The 19,607-nt window shown below is 38.8% G+C and overlaps 1 protein-coding gene across 1 annotated transcript; it reads left to right on the forward strand.

Annotated features, from left to right (window-relative positions):
* Positions 1-5,198: 5,198 nt before the first annotated feature.
* Positions 5,199-19,388, forward strand: slc22a17 (solute carrier family 22 member 17). The gene is made up of 10 exons (XM_046848194.1): positions 5,199-5,691; positions 7,835-8,385; positions 10,063-10,166; positions 10,360-10,514; positions 11,168-11,333; positions 11,691-11,806; positions 12,031-12,136; positions 13,405-13,628; positions 15,919-16,030; positions 18,003-19,388. The coding sequence occupies exons 2-10, from the start codon at positions 7,915-7,917 to the stop codon at positions 18,277-18,279; spliced, it is 1,731 nt and encodes a 576-aa protein (XP_046704150.1). The 5' UTR covers positions 5,199-5,691; positions 7,835-7,914; the 3' UTR covers positions 18,280-19,388.
* Positions 19,389-19,607: the final 219 nt, after the last annotated feature.

Raw genomic sequence — 19,607 nt, forward strand, 5'->3', positions numbered from 1 at the left:
AGAGCAGTGGAGAAATTTGGAAAGGCAGTGGAAAATATTTAGAAGACTTAACAAATATACCTGAAAATATGTTGAAATAACTTTGTGCTCAAATGTTTGTGAGTTGCACCAGTTTCTATGGGGCAATATGTGCTTCCAGGCCTGAAATACGGCCACACGATTAGGAAAGACTGTATTTCAGCTCATTCTCAGCACCTCAAAACCCAGCGTTACGCAACACTAAATGACCAATGACTTGCATTTATGCATAGGCCAATAAATCTAGAGGGAACTTCAGTATTTCCTGGTAATGGTGATAAAACAAACTATAAACCGCTAGAACGGAAATTTATTAAGAGTATGAAAAAGGATTTCTACAAAAACATGTGAATGTAGAACAAAGAGTCTAGCATTTATACATATGTTCCTTAATTACATGTATTTCACATAATCAAACTTAGACGTGATTATGTGAAAAATTTCTTTGGGGAACTTTTTTTTTTTGATTATTTATTTAAAGAAATTAATTCTATGGAAAAAACTTGCCAGACATACATGCAAAGCACACGATTATATTCATATGCAAGTGTTAAAATCCCATTGCAGATGTAGTTTGCAGTTATAATAAGTTTCACGAGTTATAAGGCTTTTCATGATTCTTTTAAACGTGACTGTGGGGGTTATTATAAGGAGCATTAGTGAGATCAGGCACTGATGTTGTATGAGGAGCTCTGGGGTGCTGTTGATGTTCCAGCTGATCCCAAAGGTCTCTCAATTTCTTCCACTGTAATCTTCATAATTCTTCTTGGAACCTGGTTTGTGCACAGGCTTATGGTCATGCTGCAACAAGTTTCCACCTCTTAGTTTGAGTGATTCGAAATCATAAAGCTACAGCATACAAAGATGTTCTATACAACTGTCTGCTTCAAACTTTGTGGAAACAGTTTGGGAAAAAAAAACATTGCGAGTATGATGATCAGGTGTCCATGTACTCTTTAATGTATAATCACTATTAGGAAAAGGAAGTTTTCTGTGGTTCTTTTGAATATTATCGATTGAATATTGAACTTCCTAAAAATGATCTATTTAGAACCATTTCTAAAGAATATGTTTTAAGCTTCTTGAGTAATAATAATAATATTTATAATGGGAGAAGTTTTTTTTTAATGCACTGACGGATTCTGTTTATCGTTATCGTACGTTATCAGCTTGTGTAATGGAGCATGATTTTTGTACTGTTATTGATTATTGTCCTTTTAAAAAAAAAAAGAAAGTTAAAATCTATGTAAATTACATTTTTGCTTACATATATGCATAAGACATTTATAAATGCAATGGTTAGACTTAATGGTTAGATGAGCACATATAACCTGCTGTTGTTATGCTTCTTGTAAATAATTTGAAATTCAGGAAGTATTCTCTCTTCTCTTCTCTTCTCTTCTCTTCTCTTCTCTTCTCTTCTCTTCTCTTCTCTTCTCTTCTCTTCTCTTCTCTTCTCTTCTCTTCTCTTCTCTTCTCTTCTCTTCTAACAGAGTGCCTATTATTATTGTTGTTGCTACTGTTGCAAGGCCTTTTGTCCAGTACAGTGTTTTCCATCTTGCAAGGCATATATTACTGCACATAAAAAAAAAAAGTATACACACAATATGGACGTTTTTGGACAACTGACCATGAGATTCAGATGTGCTTTGTGTACATCCCATTCCATATCTTCTCCCCATTTGCTGTTATAATAATCTCCACTCTTCGGGGAAGATGTTCCCATAATTTGTAATTTTGGTGTGTGCTCAGTTACTAAACTTAGGTACTCATGTAGGTGAGGTAAGGAAGCCTGGGGTGCAGTCGAGTTGAGTTGAGGTCCGAGCTCTGTAGCATGCGACTCAAGATCCACTCCAACCCATGTAAACCATATCTTCATGGAGTTATTTAGTGGACATGGGCATTATCATGCTGGAACAGGTTTGGGTCTTGTAGCTCAATTGAAGGAAATTCTAATGCATCCATACTGCCTCTGACTTTGTGTTAACATTATGGAGAAGAACCACATATGGGTGGAAAAGTCAGGTGTCATTGCTTTTGTTCATATAGTGCAGATGTTTAAACTAAACATTCTCTCTCTCTCTCTCTCTCTCTCTCTATTTATCGCTCCCATTAGGGGTCAACACAGTGGATCATCCGTCTCCATACTACTCTGTCCTCTACATCTGCCTCTTTCAAACCAACTACCTGCATGTCTTCCCTCACCACATCCATAAACCTCCTCCTTGGCCTTCCTCTTCTTCTCCTTCCTGGTGGCTCCATCCAGCATTCTCCTACCAATATACCCCATGTCCCTCCTCTGCACATGTCCAAACCATCTCAGTTGCGCCTCTCTCACCTTGTCTCCAAAACGTCCTACATGCGCTGTCCCTCTAATAAACTCATTTTTAATCCTGTCCATCGTCGTCACTCCCAACGAAAACCTCAACATCTTTAGCTCTGCTACCTCCAGCTCCGCCTCCTGTCTTTTACTCAATAAGATAAGATATACCTTTATTTGTCCCACAGTGCAGACATTTCTATGCCACTGTCTCTAAACCATACAACATCACAGGTCTCACCACAGTCCTATAAACTTTCCCTTTCACTCTTGCAGATACTCTTCTATCACAAATCACTCCTGTCACTCTTCTCCACCCACTCCACCCTGCCTGCACTCTTTTCTTCACTTCTCTAACACACTCTCCATTACTTTGCACTGTTGATCCCAGGAACCTGAAGTCCTCCACCTTCTCCACCTCTTCTCCCTGCAACCGCACCACTCCACTGTCCTCTTTCTCATTCACACACATGTACTCTGTCTTACTCCTACTGACTTTCATTCCACTTCTCTCCAGTGCGTACCTCCACCTCTCCAGGCCCTTCTCAACCTGCTCCCTACTCTCACCACAAATAGCAATATCATCCGCAAACATCATAGTCCACGGAGACTTCTGTCTTACCTTGTCCATCACCACAGCAAACAGGAAAGGGCTCGTAGCTGATCCTTATTGCAGGTCCAGCTCCACCTTGTACCAGTCTTGTTCTTACTGTACACTTCACTGCTGTCACACTGTCATCATACATGTCCTGCACCACCCTCACATACTTCTCTGACACACCTGACCTCCTCACAACTACAATACAATACCACAACTCCTCTCTTGGGACCATGTCATACACGTTCTCTAGATCTACAAAGACACAATGCAACTCCTTCTGACCTTCTCTATACTTCTTCATCAACATTCTTAAAATAAGGTGTCTGTAATGCTTCTCCTTGGCATGAAACCATACTGTTGCTCACAGATGGTCACCTCTTCTCTCAGCCCGGCTTCCACTACTCTTTCCCATAACTTCATGGTGTGACTGATCAACTTTATTCCCCTGTAGTTACTGCAGGTCTGTACATCCCCCTTATGCTTAAAGATCGGTACCAGCACACTCCATTCCTCAGTCATCCTCTCACCTTCCAAAATCTTGTTAAACAATCTGGTTAAAAACTCCACTGCATCTCTACATGCTTCTACTGGTATGTCATCTGGTCCTACCAACTTTCCATTCTTCATTCTCCTAATCACTGCTCTGACTTCCTCCTTTTTTATCCTATCCACTTCCTGCTTTACCAACTCCACATCAACCAACCTTCTTTCTCTCTCATTTTCCTCATTCATCAGCTGCTCAAAATTCTCCCTTCACCTTCTCAACACACTCTCCTCACTAGTCAACACATTTCTATCTCCATTCTTTATTGCTCTAACTTGCAGCACATCCTTCCCAGCTCGGTCCCTCTGCCTGGCCAATTGCTACAAATCCGTTCCTCCTTCCTTAGTGTCCAACTTCTCATACAGCTCCTCATATGCCTTTTCCTTTGCTTTCGCCACATCCCTCTTTACCTGCTGCCGCATCTCCTTGTACTCCTGCCTACTTTTCTCATCACTCTGTCGATCCCAATTCTGTTTCTCCAACCTCTTTCTCCTTATGCTTTCCTGCACTTCCTCATTCCACCACCACGTCTCTTTGTATTCTATTTCCAGATGTCACACAAAACTTTCTAGTTGTTTCCATTATCACTTCTGCAGCAGTTGCCCAATCTTCCAGCACCTCTTCACCACCACCGAGCCCCTGTCTGACCTCTTCCCTGAATCTCACACTACAGTCTTCCTCCTTTAGTTTCCACCATCTTATTCTTCTTTCAGTCCTCACTCTTCTCCTCTTATTCTTCACCTTCAAAGCAATCCTACAGACCACCATCCGATGCTGTCTAGCTACACTGTCCCCTTACAGTCTCTGTAAGAGCTTACAGTCTCCAATCTCCTTCAGGTTGCATCTCCTACATAGAACATAGTCCACCTGTGTGCACCTTCCTCCACTCTTATACGACACCCTATGCTCCTCCTTCTTCTTAAAATAAGTGTTCACCACTGCCATTTCCATCCTTTTAGCAAAATCTCCCACCATCTGCCCTTCCACATTCCTCTACTTAAAGCCAAACCTACCCATCACCTCCTCATCACCTCTGTTCCCTTCAACAACATGGCTATTGAAATCTACCTTCATTCCTACGTACACCACTTCACCTAACTCATCTAACAATTTATCCTTCTCCTCCATCTCACAGCCCAATTGTGGAGCATATGCACTGATTACATTCATCATCACCCCTTTAATTCCTAGCTTTAAGTTCATCAGTCTATCAGAAACTCTCTTCACCTCCACTACACTCTTACTGTACTCTTCCTTCAGAATCACCCCTACACAATTTCTCTTTCCATCCACAACATGATATAACAGTTTAAACCCACCTCCAATGTTCCCGACCTTTCCTCCCTTTCCACCTGGTCTCCCGAACACACAACATATGTACCTTTCTTCTCTCCATCATATCAGCTACATCTCTCCCTTTACCAGTCATAGTACCAACTCAAACCTCCACTCTCCTACATCTCTCATTTTCATGCTGTAAATGTCTTCCTCCTCTCCTTCTCCTCCTTCGGCCAACAGTAGCCCAATTTCCACCGGTACCCTGTTGGCTAACGATACCTGTGGCGGTTGTTGGTAACCCCGGTCTCTATCTGTCTGTCTGTCTGTCTGTCTGTCTAATATCTGTCTGGCGCTGAAACTTGGAGCGTACCTGTATGCGGATGTAGTGCGCCACCTGGCGTCCACTCAGTGAAATGGCTGCGCTGTTTGCCGAAAGAAGCCGATGATTTACGAGTCTGGCCGATTTTTTTTTCCGGACGTTGTTCCGTTGCAGTTTTTTTCCCCCTTTGCACTCTTCTTTCTTGTCCCAGAGAAACCGGTCGGTACGGTGTGTGTGTGTATGAGTGCGTTCAAAACGCAATGTGCCTTTATTCTAAAGAGCGTGTTTGTGTTTTACGTCGGCGGACACACCGCAGCACCTCGAGCAGGAACACAGCCCAGCAACAGCCTTTGTTCGGACAGAGGACTACTTGTGCCATTCCCGAGCCACGCCATTGAATTTCCTGTGCTCAGTGGACACAGTGTGCAAGCATGAAGACCTGGACAGTGGACGGAAGCTGGGAGTAGGACATGCGCTTATAAGACGGACTGTTGTTTAAAAAACAAGAAAGGAAAAAGGTCACCTACGCTTTCTGATTTCTCACTGACTAAGTGACATCTGGGGGACTTCATCTCAGAGTCTCATAATCATCATCATCATCATAGGACACGGTAAGTCCCCTGTATATTACACTTACAGTGTGTGTCTGTGTGTGTGTGTGTGTGTGTGTGTGTGCCAGCAGGTCTCAGCTGTTTCTACAGTCATATATATATATATATATATATATATATATATATATATATATATATATATATGACTGTAGAAACAGCTGAGACCTGCTGGCACACACACACACACACACACACACATATATATATATATATATATATATATATATATATATATATATATATATATATATATATATATATATATAGTACACTGTATATATTATATACTGTATATGTAATGTAAACACACACACACACACACACACACACACACACACACACACACACACACACAGCTCTGTTTATAGATACATTACAGCAGCCTGCTACATTGTTGCTCTTCATTTGTATATTTGCATGCTGCACTTTTCCCCATCTATAATATGCCTCTTATGTAATGCTGGAATATGCACATCCAGCCACTAGGCTGTACTAAGCACTATAATGCTCCAACTTCTCCATCTTGCAATTCTGAAGAATCACTCAAGAAGTCTTTATATGTACTATACTATCTTTATATCCTTAAGGATGAACCCAAGCGTAATGACAGGAGCTATCAGGCCCCACTGAACACAGCGAGCACTTATAGCTGAAGTGTCGAGGAATGAGACAGCTGAGAGAATCGGCATGATTAAGACAATGAAACCTACTTTTGTTCTAGCGTTTTTTCATATTTTGTAGACGTCCGTAGAGGACAGTACAAACAGCAGAATTTGAGCAGAAAAGACAAATAAACACATGCATTTACAAATGCACAAGATCATAAAAAACCTTCTTTTGTTTGAGTTCAAACGTGGCCACGTTTTTCCGGTAATTATGGTGATGTTCCAAAAGTCTCCCCACATAGTGGAGGTGAACACTGTTTTAGTCCTCCAGGAAATTATATATATAAAAATTAAGCACGCTTTTGACAAAAGAACATACAGAAGAAAGTGTCTGCAATACATGTCACCTGAGAAACAGTCGTTACAGTAGAATTGATGATCAGACATAACATTATGACATTATAACATTATGACTGGTGAAGTGAATAACACTGATTATCTTTCCATCGTGGCACCTGTTAGTGAGAGGGATACATTAGTAAATGAACATTTTGTCTTCAAATGCAGGAAAAATGGGCAAGCCTAGGGATTAGAGTGAGTTTAGCCCAAACTGTGATTGATAGATGACTGGGTCAGAGCATCTCCAAAACTGCAGCTTGTGTGCGATGTTCTGATTTGCTGTGGTCAGTATCTATCAAAAGACGAGCTCCTGTAGCTCAAACTACTGAAGAAGTTAATGCTGTTAATGCCGAACAGGTCAGAACTGTTTTAGCAGCAAAAGGGGGGACCAACACAATATTAGGCAGGTGGTCATAAAGTTATGCCTTATCAGTGTATTAGAATGCACACCAATATAAAGCAATCATTTAAATTAAAGCCAGCATTATCATCAGAGCCCCAGTGTTACAGAAAATGAGACAACACATGACCAATCATGAATAGAGAACATGTCTAAGGTGGTAAAAATGATCGGAATGCACTTGTCTGATTAGGACTCTATGCAGCATTTTTATCACTAGTGCATGAAAGGAGTGAGCATTAGAACACAGAACACATCCAAGAACTTAATGGTTTACATTTTTTAACTCGCTTCCTGGAACACATTAGGTCTTAAAGGGTTACTTATTTAAAAATCAGGCTCAGTGTCATCGTGAGTATATCATTTTAAGGACATCTGAAGATGAATCCAGGTGTGTAGGACACTGTATCTGATGTCTGTCTCCCCACCCCCATTTAATATGTAGCATGGTTTCAGTCATTCCTGAAGGCAGGAGTAATAATAGAACAGTAGGCGTGTCGAGAGGGCAGTGTTTCAGGAAGTGTTTGTTGAGTTTTTGGCCGAAGATAATTTGGAAATATGAATCAGATACTGATACAACATTATGAAACAGAAATGTAATAACATTGATTTCATTTATGACATTTTAGAAATGTTTACCTTCTTCTTCAGACAGAGGAAAAGAGAAGGATAAGATAAAAAACACACATTCTAAAACACTGTCTTTCTTTCTTTTTCATCTTTCCTGTTCCTTCTCCAGTATTAAAGGGTGAATCTGAAGCCAGGTGCGAACTGCTGGACTCCATACCACGGCTTTTCACTGAACCCTCACCTTGAGCTATGACGTCCCCACCCTCTCCTCTGACCTCCCCTTGTCCATGTCCTCCTCCCCCTCCCTCCCTGCCCTCGTCCCCGGCCCCGTCCTCTCCTGCGCCCTCCACGGCCCCGGTGCCTCCTTCTCTGCCCCCTACAGGTGAAGTAATGGTGATGGCCCTGGGACGGAGGAAACAGAGACTATTCATCGCACTTTCCATCTTGCCCAACCTCTTCTTGGCATTTCTGCTGTCTTCTGACTCACTGGTGACCCTGTCATCACCCCATCACTGTCACCTGTCTGTGTCTAACCCCACAGAAGAAGTGCTAAACGCCTCACTGCCCTGGGAGAAGGGTACTAGGGAAGGAGAAAGTGGGGGGCTTTCCCAGTGCACCCAGTACTTGTTTGTTAATGGCACTCGCTCTGGTGTAGTGAACTGTGAAGCTGGGTGGGACTTTAATGTCACAGAAGGCCTGAGGAATAACATTGTCACTGAGGTAAACTGACTACCATGAAGGTGTCATTACACCACCATGAGAAACCATTTATTTATGGGTTAAAGATGACAAAGGTGAAGGTAAATGTATAATGAATAATTTTTATTTAGTAATTCTATAGCTAATTTTATATGACAAATAAATATTCATAAGCAGTAAATTAGCATTTACATTTATATTTGAACACAAAGTAAGAAAACAAAATGTTGACTGTTTTTATTTAATCTTTATTAATAATGCAGAATTCTTGAGAGTGAGATTTCTATATAGACATACATTTCAAGTAGTACAGCTAAACATTCTACCTAATATATATTATTTTATATTATATAATATTGAACAGGATTTATTTTAATCCATATGTACAGCATGTCTATACATATAAATACGTTGATGCATCCCACTGTCTAAGATAAATTCATATAATTTTTTTTGCTTAGAAAACCATTTTTTTGGGTCTGTAACCAACACATTATTGTCAAATACTGGCAGTAATTGATTTGACGAAAGCTTGGTGTTTTTTCATGCTTTATTCTTTATATGCACTAAGTTTCATTTCTCCATCAGTCCAAACACGCATGTTAAACCATAACATCTTCCTCATGTTTATAGCTGATATGCAGTGCCATTCTGTCACGAAATGAATGCAACTTGCAAAGATTAATTTGCACTTGAGTGAATGCCCCACTTGCCAAGGTCAATAGTTGGTACTTGGCACTTCGTGTTAGTTTGAATACATGAGCTTACTAAAACAAACAGTAAGACCAAGTTTGAACATAAGACTGGATTTGCGTCAGTATGACCGAGTACACAACCTTTTGAATGCGTGTTTTTGAACCTGCGCGTGTGTGTATTCTGTGTATCACGGGAAAAGTCAATGTATTTCTAGCATGTTTTCCCCACTGCCTGCTTAGAGACTTAAACACAGAGGATAAGCAGGCACAGCTCATGGAAACTTGAAAATAGTTCGCTCCATACATCACCTAGCAACCGCTGTGGATATTATGGAAGTTGAACAACCTTAAAAGACTTGCAGTAATACCTTAAAGTGGAACATCAGCATTTTCATCATTGCTGGAACATATTTGCGCAGATGCTCTTTAAGCATTCTGAACTAGGTTTAGTGTCACTGCCATTTCCAGGGCGTGGACAAAAAAATAACACCGCATGACTTGCATTCTCATCATAATTACTAAATACGTTGTAAACTGCTTTAGAGCTTGTTTGATGAGTTTCCACCCAGACTTTTCCACATACCTTAAATTTTTCCTCATCACCCTTAACACACCAATGATTACAGAGAGAAGTATGTAGTATCTGGTTGATTAAGCAATGATATGCCAGAATATGAATTATTCTCAGTTGATTTGTGGTATTTCTATAAAATGTAATCAATTCACATTGATCTCTGGAAATATAATTAGTTTAGTTTTAGATTGGAAATATATTTGCTTTTGAAGATAATAAAACTGCACATTGAAAGAAATAAATTATTTGAATAAAATAATTGAAATGAAACTGTAAAGGGGAAAGGAAATGGTATTTTGCCTATAATGTAGAGTTTAGAATTTATTTTGCTTTTTATAATATCCAGTTCAAGTAGCAGCACTACATTATCGTGCCCTTTTTGTCATGAAACTGTCTCACTTCCTGTCTGCATGACTCCTGTCTTGGCAGTGGAATCTGGTGTGCTCTCAGTATTGGCTGGTCCCAGTGGAGGAAGTGTGCTTCATCCTGGGAATCCTCATAGGCAGCCTGGGCCTTGGATATGCTGCTGATCGGTAAGAAACTGTGCAAGACCACAGATCAAATGCCTTGTGTTTAGCATGCTGGGCATTAATATCGAGTCTTGTGTAGTGTGAGGAATGATAATGAACAATATTGGCTAACAACAATGTTAAATTACAGATACTAATCATTTCGGCTAATTGTCCTGGCGTCGAATGTCTTTGTAATGGATTGTCCCTTCCTCAGACTGGGCCGACTGAAGACCCTGTTGATCTCTCTCACGTTGTCTGTGGTTTTTGGTATAATGGTGTGTGTGTCTCCATCACCCCCCATGTTCATCGCCATGCGCTTCTGCTTGGCTGCTGCCACTGCCGGCGTTTATCTCACTCTGTATATTGCACGTAAGTAGAGAGCCTCTTGAAAGAGATATACATCAAACGAGTATGTGTGGCGAAAATGCACCGTCCATTAGTTCTTCCGTTGATGGTTGACACAGCAATTCATGGGAGGATATGCTTTCAGAAATATGTCGACTGGAATGCATTTTTATGACTTAAAAAATAAGCACTTTATGATGTGACGGAGGAATATAATGTGAGACTATTTTCAAATAACTGCATTTCTGAAGTGTTTTATACCTGTCAATGATTACAGTATTTTTTTTATAATAGAAAGGATACACATTTTATCCTGTATTTTTATTCTTTTTTTTTTTTTTCTGCTCATAGCAGCATTTAAAATTTTAGCAACAACCATGCAACAATTGAGTTGCTGTTCTCACTTGCATTATTACATCAGCTACTGTATAAATAGTCGCTATCCCATCAGGCTCTCTTTTTTAGTCTTCCTTTAGGTAAAAAAAAAATGTCAACCTGAAGACTTTTCCTGTCAATGTTTTCCTGCATTACTTCTTAACCTTAACAATTAACTAAGTATTATTATCATATTATTATACTTAACAGCACTACATTTATTTGTTATATTCTTTATTGCTTTGTATATGACAACAGGACTATAAATGTGCTTTTTGTCTTGTCTCTCTGCCTAATGAAAGGTTTGGAACTATGTGACCCTTCACTGCGTCTCCTGGTGACCATGATTGCAGGACTGACAACAGTTGCTGGGGAGCTCTTATTGTTGGGAGTAGCTGTTGGATGCCCGACGTGGAGGGGGTTGATTGGAACCGGCGCAGCACCTCTTTCTCTCTTCCTATGTTTTGGGTGAGGGACTGCTGGGAAATATTTCTATGTTAAAGTGTTTAGGATAGGAATTGATGGTTATACAGGGTTCTAAGCAAGTTGACAAGCATCAAACCTGCTTATGCAGATAAAGAGATGAACACAAGCTGACTAAACTGACAACTGGAGAGTCTTTAAACTGTATTGATTTGAAATTCCCTCAGAAACATGAAGACATTAGCCAGCCTCTATTTTCACCTGTCTGTAACGATGCGAATGAAATGGGTTTCTCTGGCTACCAGAACTCACTGCTAGCAATCATCCCTCAAACCATTTTGTTCCACTTATTTTGCTTCAAACAACTTGCCAACAAACAGATATGTGTTTGCCTGTCCTTAGTATTCCAGGTGTCTTTCCAGAGTCTCCACGTTGGTTATTGCTCTCAGAGTGGGCAAGTGACATGAACTCGTTCCGTGAACACAGCGAGCGACAAAGAGAAGATGACAGCTTCACAGGTATGTTAATAAACGCCGCTCACCACCTGAGTAGTTTACAGTGACACCACTGAAGTCACCCAGCTAAATAGAGGCAGACTTGTTTTCAGAAATGCTTTAATACATTTAAAACTCTGTTTCTCTCTGGCTGTCTGAGTCTTAAAGTTTTGTTTCGCATTAAAAATATAGCATTCTTAACCCTTTGTAAACGACTGTAAACGTGAGCGGTTATGATGTCCTTGTAGAGCTGGAGTCGGAGTCCCCACAGAATGGTCGTCCCCACTTGTCCTTTCCAGAACTACTCCAGAGCCGAAACATATGGAAAAACATGTGTGTGCTGGGGTTTACCTCGTAAGTCAAAATAAATTCTTTTCTATAGTTATATCATTATTGTTTACTGGGGTGTAACGCAACACAAATTTCACGGTTCGGTAAGAACCTCGGTTTTTAAAAGTCATGGTTCGTTAAAATTTCGGTACAGTTAGGGGGAAGAAATGCAAAACATAAAATTGCTTGTCATCATCATTAAAATTTGTGATTAACATTTGCACAGTTTACATTTTTTAAACAATTTTAAATAAAATGCCTGCTGGGTAAATCATATATAAAATAATATAATTATGAATAATATTTATAAACAGAATAAATAAAAGTTATGCAATACACTTTATATTATATTGATTTGATTGAGTAATCAATTAAATTGGCACAAATTAAATTGTTCAAATACAATTAAAATAAATTAAACATTTTATTAAGTTCTACTTTCAGCACACTTTAACAAATGTTTTCATTTCTTCCATCCTTCATTCATTCACTCCTTTGATATGTGGAATTGCCAGGATTTCTTCCTTTTAAGAGAAATTCTTGAAGCTGGACATAAAACGCTAAAGAATCCATATCGCTAGAGTTAGCCGTTAGCCACTTCCTGGTTAGCAGCTAACGCTAGCACCATGGATTCTGTAGCGTTTTTATCCATGCGCAAAACAAATCTTATTTCCTGTATGGAGTGAGTAGCCGAGTTTCTATTTATACCCCTGGCGTTGTTGTGTATGTTTTCAAGTTGAAATATAATAATAAAAAATGCGCTCAAAGTGCGAGGTGGAGACTAAACTAACTTGCGGTCCGCCACTTGATACGTTCCTGAGGGAACTCAAATTGTAACTATGTACACGTGTAACAGACTGAAAGCCCTGTACTGAAAGATTTCGGTACGAATACGTATACGTTACACCACTAGTGTTTACATTTATACTTTTGCCGTTTATGTAGATAATATTACCAACTCATAGCTCTAAGATCCCAGATCCTGAGCTCCGGCTATGGATGTGTGAAGTTTCTCCCCCTGTGGGTTTCCTCTGGTTTCACCAGTTTTCTCTCTCCTCCCAAAGATGTGGCTATAGTTGGACTGGCTCTTCTAAATTGCCCTAGATGTGAATGAGTGTCATGTGTATAAATGTGGTGGTCTGCATAGTGTGATGTCCCCAGAATATGCCTAAAGACGTCTTGGACTCCAGAGAATAAGATTCCTAACATTAATTAGAGAATTAGGGCATAGTAATTACAAAGCATTATACAGACTGTACTATCATTTCTCTTTTTTCTTTTCTTCCTCGCAGGTTCATCTCTCATGGCATTAGTCACTGTTACAGCTCCTTCAGGGGCGATGTCCGAGGCACGACTTCCAGTTTCTATTGGACCTACCTGCTGTCTGTCTGTGCAGGGGGTGGAGCTTGGCTGTTGCTCTGGGCAACAGTGGACCGGTGTGGTCGCCGTGGAATCCTCTTGCTGGCCATGACGATGACGGGGCTTGCCTCTCTCATTCTACTGGGCTTGATGGAGTGTGAGTGATCTTGTTGATTCAATTTGAAGGACAGCAATTGTAAGTGTAGATATCAGGACGATGCAATGGCAATTGCTTTGTGCACATTACCGGCACAATGTTGCCCTCATGTGGCAGTACAGAAATATTGCATAGAAATTATTATTATAATATAGAAATTATTAAATTATACAAATATATTAACAGTAATATATATATATATATATATATATATATATATATATATATATATATATATATATACACATAAATATACAGTCTCTTACCAAAAAGCCAACATTAAAACTGTAAATTAATAACATTGATTATATCATTATAATTGCAACAAGTAAACATTCAGTTTTCAGAGTTGGCATGCTGGAAGCCGGAAAAATAGGCAAGCTTAAGGATCTGAGCGATCTGAGCATCAAGGTTAAAATTATAATAGTTAAACTACTGGGTCAGAGGCCCTAAGTGATGTTCCAATCTTGCAGTGGTTACTACCTACCAAAAGATGGCACCAGGAGCCACTATGGAAAGAAGGCAATTCAACAGGGACAGTGTGATGCTCTGGGCAGTGTTTTATTGGAAAACATTCTGTCCTGGCATTACCATGGATCCTACTGTAGCCACCTCCCTAAACAATACACCCCGCCATGCTGCAAAAATTGTTTAACAAAGAGTTCAAGATGATGACTTTACATTCTCCAAATTTTAATCTTTAGGATATACTGGTCAAAACTCACCACATGATTTGAAGGGTCTTCTGCTAACGTCTTGATGCCAGATATCACAGCATACCTTCATAGATCTTATGGAGTCCAAGCCTCAAAAGGCTAAAACTGATTTATCAGCAAAGGAGAACCTACATAATATTATGCAGGTGGTTTTAATATAATGGCTGATTGGTGTGTATTTATACAGTGGTGGATAGTAATGAAGTAAGTGTAATTCCTTACTGTAATCTCTACTTTACTGAAGTATTTCCATTCAGCGAGACTTTTACTTTAACTTCACTACATTTCAAAGTCAAATATCTTATTTTTTACACAACTACATTATGCAAAATCAGTCGTTCGTTATGAGTGGATAAAAACTTAACTGGTCAAGCTCATAGCAGATGGGCATCTTCCCTGTGGGCAGCAAGGGGCATCCACTCAAAAAATACAAATAATTAAAAAAAATTAATAAATAAATAATGAAAATAATTGTTGCTCATTTGCACAGTTGCATCCATTATTCTATCATGTCGTGGAGAATGAACCTGGTCAGGACTCTGCACCCACCACCCTAAGAAGTTCCCTCACTCATACACACAGAAAGGAGAGGCGGGGTTTGGGTGACGTCACGTCAGTATGGAGAGCTGAATCCAAATAAAATTTATGGATGACAAAAAAATGTCAAAACACTTCCGAATCAGAAAAAAAAAAAGTAAAGGGGGGAAATGTGCAAAAGATCAAGGTGTGTGTGCAACTCTAACACTTGTTTCATTATAAGTATAGTATATGATAATGCATTTAATGAAACTGGCTAAAAACTGTATATCACTTAGGTTATGCTGTTGCCTGCTGTGCTTTTACTCATAGAGCAACAATATTTATTTTAGCCTCCATAATACTCTAATTTGTAGTATGTAGTTTATCATAGTGTGTGTAGCAACAAAACAATTACAGCCTAAATAGTCTAGTTGGATTGTAGTTAAGCAAGCACTTATTGATTAATATATAAAATATTAATATATTATAAGGATATAGATGTTGTATGCATCTTATGGTTACAATTAGCCAAGGAGTTTTATGGTTCTTGGTTCTGAGAGTTTGATAAATTGTGAAAAATGACGTATTTAATTGTGCAATAAATGCTTTTAGGTTCATATTTATACATTGAAGCAAGAATTAAATGTACCAACATTTGTGGACTGCTCTGAGAACATGTCTTACTCATCCAGTGACCGTAGCTGAAGCAGAGAGGAGATTTTCAAAGCTGAAACTTATCAATGGGGGAAACGTTGGGTCGTGACGTGGTTCACCCAGAGCATCATTCAAGCTAGAACCATAATAAATCATCGTACTTCGATATTTAAATACATTTGAAGGCAAACACTTTTGTATTCGTACTCAAGTGAAAGTTTAAAGGGAGCACTTTTACTGAAATGATATTTTACCTACTGTATCTCTACTTTTACTCAAGAACATGCTTTGTGTACTTCATATATAGATATAAAGAATTTATTATTAACACAGTTGAAAGGTCAGATTTTCCAAAGGTTTTTCTGCTTGTGAAATTGTATCCTGCATGTTTCTCTCTGTAGATCTGAGCGAATCAGCCATTACGGTGTTCTCCGTGATGGGCCTGTTCTCATCGCAAGCTGCTGCATCTCTGTGTGTCCTCTTTACTGCTGAAATCATGCCCACTATCATTAGGTAATAGTTTACATTTATATATACGTCTCCAACTGATGGTTAGGGCCTTTGTACACTTATATAAACATGTAATATGTAATATCTGATGTAGTGTGAGGAGGCCTGAGGTGCAGTCAGTGTTTACAGTCATCAGAATCAGAATTAGTTTTATTGTTGACACACAAAGAATTTGGTTCCAGCTGTTGGTGACTTTTAAAAGTATAGACATAGATAACAACACTATGCATTTATTTTATAGACAAGTCAAGACTATAAAGAGAATACAGACTATACAGATTATACAAGACTGTACAGATTATACAAGACTATACAGATTATACAAAACAATACAGATTATACAAGACTATACAGACTACAGATTATACAAGACTATACAGACAATACAGATTATACAAGACTATACAGATTATACAAAACAATACAGATTATACAAGACTATACAGACTACAGATTATACAAGACTATACAGACAATACAGATTATACAAGACTACACAGACTACAGATTATACAAGACTACACAGACTACAGAATATACAAGACTATACAGACTACAGATTATACAAGACTACACAGACTACAGATTATACAAGACTATACAGATTATACAAGACTACACACTACAGATTATACAAGACTATACAGACTACAGATTATACAAGGCTACACAGACTACAGATTATACAAGACTACACAGACTACAGAATATACAAGACTACACAGACTACAGAATATACAAGACTATACAGATTATACAAGACTATACAGACTACAGATTATACAAGACTATACAGACTACAGATTATACAAGACTACACAGACTACAGATTATACAAGACTACACAGACTACAGAATATACAAGACTACACAGACTACAGAATATACAAGACTACAGAGACTACAGAATATACAAGACTATACAGATTATACAAGACTATACAGACTACAGATTATACAAGACTACACAGACTACAGAATATACAAGACTATACAGATTATACAAGACTACACAGACTACAGATTATACAAGACTATACAGATTATACAAGACTATACAGATTATACAAGACTATACAGATTATACAAGACTATACAGATTATACAAAACAATACAGATTATACAAAACTATACAGACTATACAGATTATACAAGACTCCACAGACTACAGAATATACAGGACTATACAGATTATACAAGACTACACAGACTACAGATTATACAAGACTATACAGATTATACAAGACTATACAGATTATACAAGACAATACAGATTATACAAAACTATACAGACTATACAGATTATACAAGACTATACAGACTACAGATTATACAAGACTACACAGACTACAGATTATACAAGACTACACAGACTACAGATTATTCAAGACTATACAGACTTCAGATTATACAAGACTACACAGACTACAGAATATACAAGACTATACAGACAATACAGATTATACAAGACTACACAGACTACAGATTATACAAGACTACACAGACTACAGAATATACAAGACTATACAGACAATACAGATTATACAAGACTACACAGACTACAGATTATACAAGACTATACAGACAATACAGATTATACAAGATATATACAAACTAATATACAGACTAATAAAAATAATACACATTAAATAAATATAAATATTAATTATAATACATTCATCCCAAAGGTGTTCAATAGGGTTGAGTTTAGGGCTTAATTTATGATCAGAATATCAAGTATGTACAAATTGCACACAATACATTATGCCCAATAGATCATATTTTTTTATTAAAAAAATACATTGTTAAAATTAAGGATCACTTAGATTTATATAGTTGTTTTCACTTAGGAGACATTTCCTATCTCATGTTAATACTGATTGAAAAGCCAATTCAGTTTGCTGCTTGGGGACTGGTATTTCTCAAGCAATAAACTATATTTTAAACCTTGCACATTATCTTTGGTTTTTCCAGGGGAAGCGGGTTGGGTGCTATCCTGGCTCTTGGCTGCGTGGGTCGACTTAGCTCTCCTTTAATGGACCTGCGCAACCACTACGGCTATTTCCTGCACCATGTTGTCTATTCTTCTCTTGCCCTGCTGGCTGTCCTGTCCATTCTGCTGCTTCCAGAGAGCAAACGGAAGCCCCTGCCACAGACACTGGCTGACGGAGAGCAATACAGGCGCCCGCCACTAGGCCGGAAGAGGAGGGACAACGTTCCTTTGCTTGCCACACCAAATCCAGAGACCTAGCCGTCGTTGTAGACACACACGCACCAGTTCACCTTAGCCATTCCCCCAACTCTCACCATGTCTGTGTGGCAGAGGAGGAGAGGGGGAGCATGGGACAAACCTTCTTAACCCCCCATCCTGTAATCATTCCTAACGCGTAAACGGAGCTTTAGCATGCCGAGTCTACCAGGGCTCCTGCCGAAGCGCGAGGGGTGAGAAATTCGACAGTGTAGAGAGCCAGGTGTGCTCAGTAGTGACTCAGGGCTCAACTACAGCCACTGCAGTGAGTGCCAATGTCATATACCATGCAGCAGGTGGTAACCTGAAAAAAGTAACACACCAGACAGTCGCCAACACGGACCTAACACAAGTGTGTATGGCCCTTTTAGCACTGAGTGACAAAGACTCTAATAATATCAGCCCCACTTCACACAGGCAAGGGCTCAAAATACAACCGTCATTTTTTTGTAAATACGCTAAATATACTCTTTCTGAACAGAAATAGAACATAAAAGGTAGGGAGGTAATAGAAAGTTGCTCCTGCTGGCCCATCAGCACAATAAAAAATTTAGCAGGTTCTTCTGTTATGAACGGGTAGTTTTATACTGGTTAAGGTACTGGTTATTCTGATTTGTGTATGCTGGACTGTGGCATGCTGACAGAAGAGGAGAATTTATCTTACACAGATATGCTCCTGTAGTGCTCTCATAGACACTTTAGGGTTGGATGAAACAGGACTGAATCTGGCACTCAGTGTGCAGTGAAGGAAAGGACGAGCACTGGAGTTTCTGTTTTGGTCATGCTCTGAGCACAAGCTTAGAAGATGGGCCAAAGTAACAGAAGAACTAAATAATGCAGCCTTGTCTTAGAATCACCTCTCTGTCAAATCATTTTTTTTGTTAATTTATTTTTTTATATGCACTTAATTATTTACCGGTAGTAATAATGACAATTAATGATTGTTATAATAATTGCTAAAAGTGACTTGACAGTAGTAATAAGACTGTAATGACTGATTGCTTAAGATTATTTACCAAGTAATAACATGTGCTGTAAATATGTTAATAACCCTTTAACCTAATTTAATTGAAAATAAAATCTCCAAAAAAAGAAAATTGCCTCCGACTTTGTATGTAATGCAATGACCTATAATATAGTGAATGTTTTGTTCCCTGGATAAGCACCACAACCCTGACCAGGATGATGCGATTACTGAAAATGATTGAATGAATAAATGAAATATACCTTATATTTATTGTATTGCATTCACATACTCCCCACTCACAGTTGAAAACATCACAGCAGTGTTGATTGAGCGCCCTCATTTGATCTTTAGCACATGTTAGTGT

This window comes from Silurus meridionalis, chromosome 4 (genome assembly GCF_014805685.1).
Source record: "Silurus meridionalis isolate SWU-2019-XX chromosome 4, ASM1480568v1, whole genome shotgun sequence".
Lineage (NCBI taxonomy): Eukaryota > Metazoa > Chordata > Actinopteri > Siluriformes > Siluridae > Silurus > Silurus meridionalis.

Bases quoted from the DNA above. Each gene is read 5' to 3' on its own strand.
- slc22a17 (XM_046848194.1), top strand. From the start codon at position 7,915: ATGACGTCCCCACCCTCTCCTCTGACCTCCCCTTGTCCATGTCCTCCT. The intron at 12,137-13,404 runs GTAAGTCAAAAT...TCTTCCTCGCAG, and splicing joins TGTGTGCTGGGGTTTACCTC to GTTCATCTCTCATGGCATTA. The intron at 16,031-18,002 runs GTAATAGTTTAC...TGGTTTTTCCAG, and splicing joins ATCATGCCCACTATCATTAG to GGGAAGCGGGTTGGGTGCTA.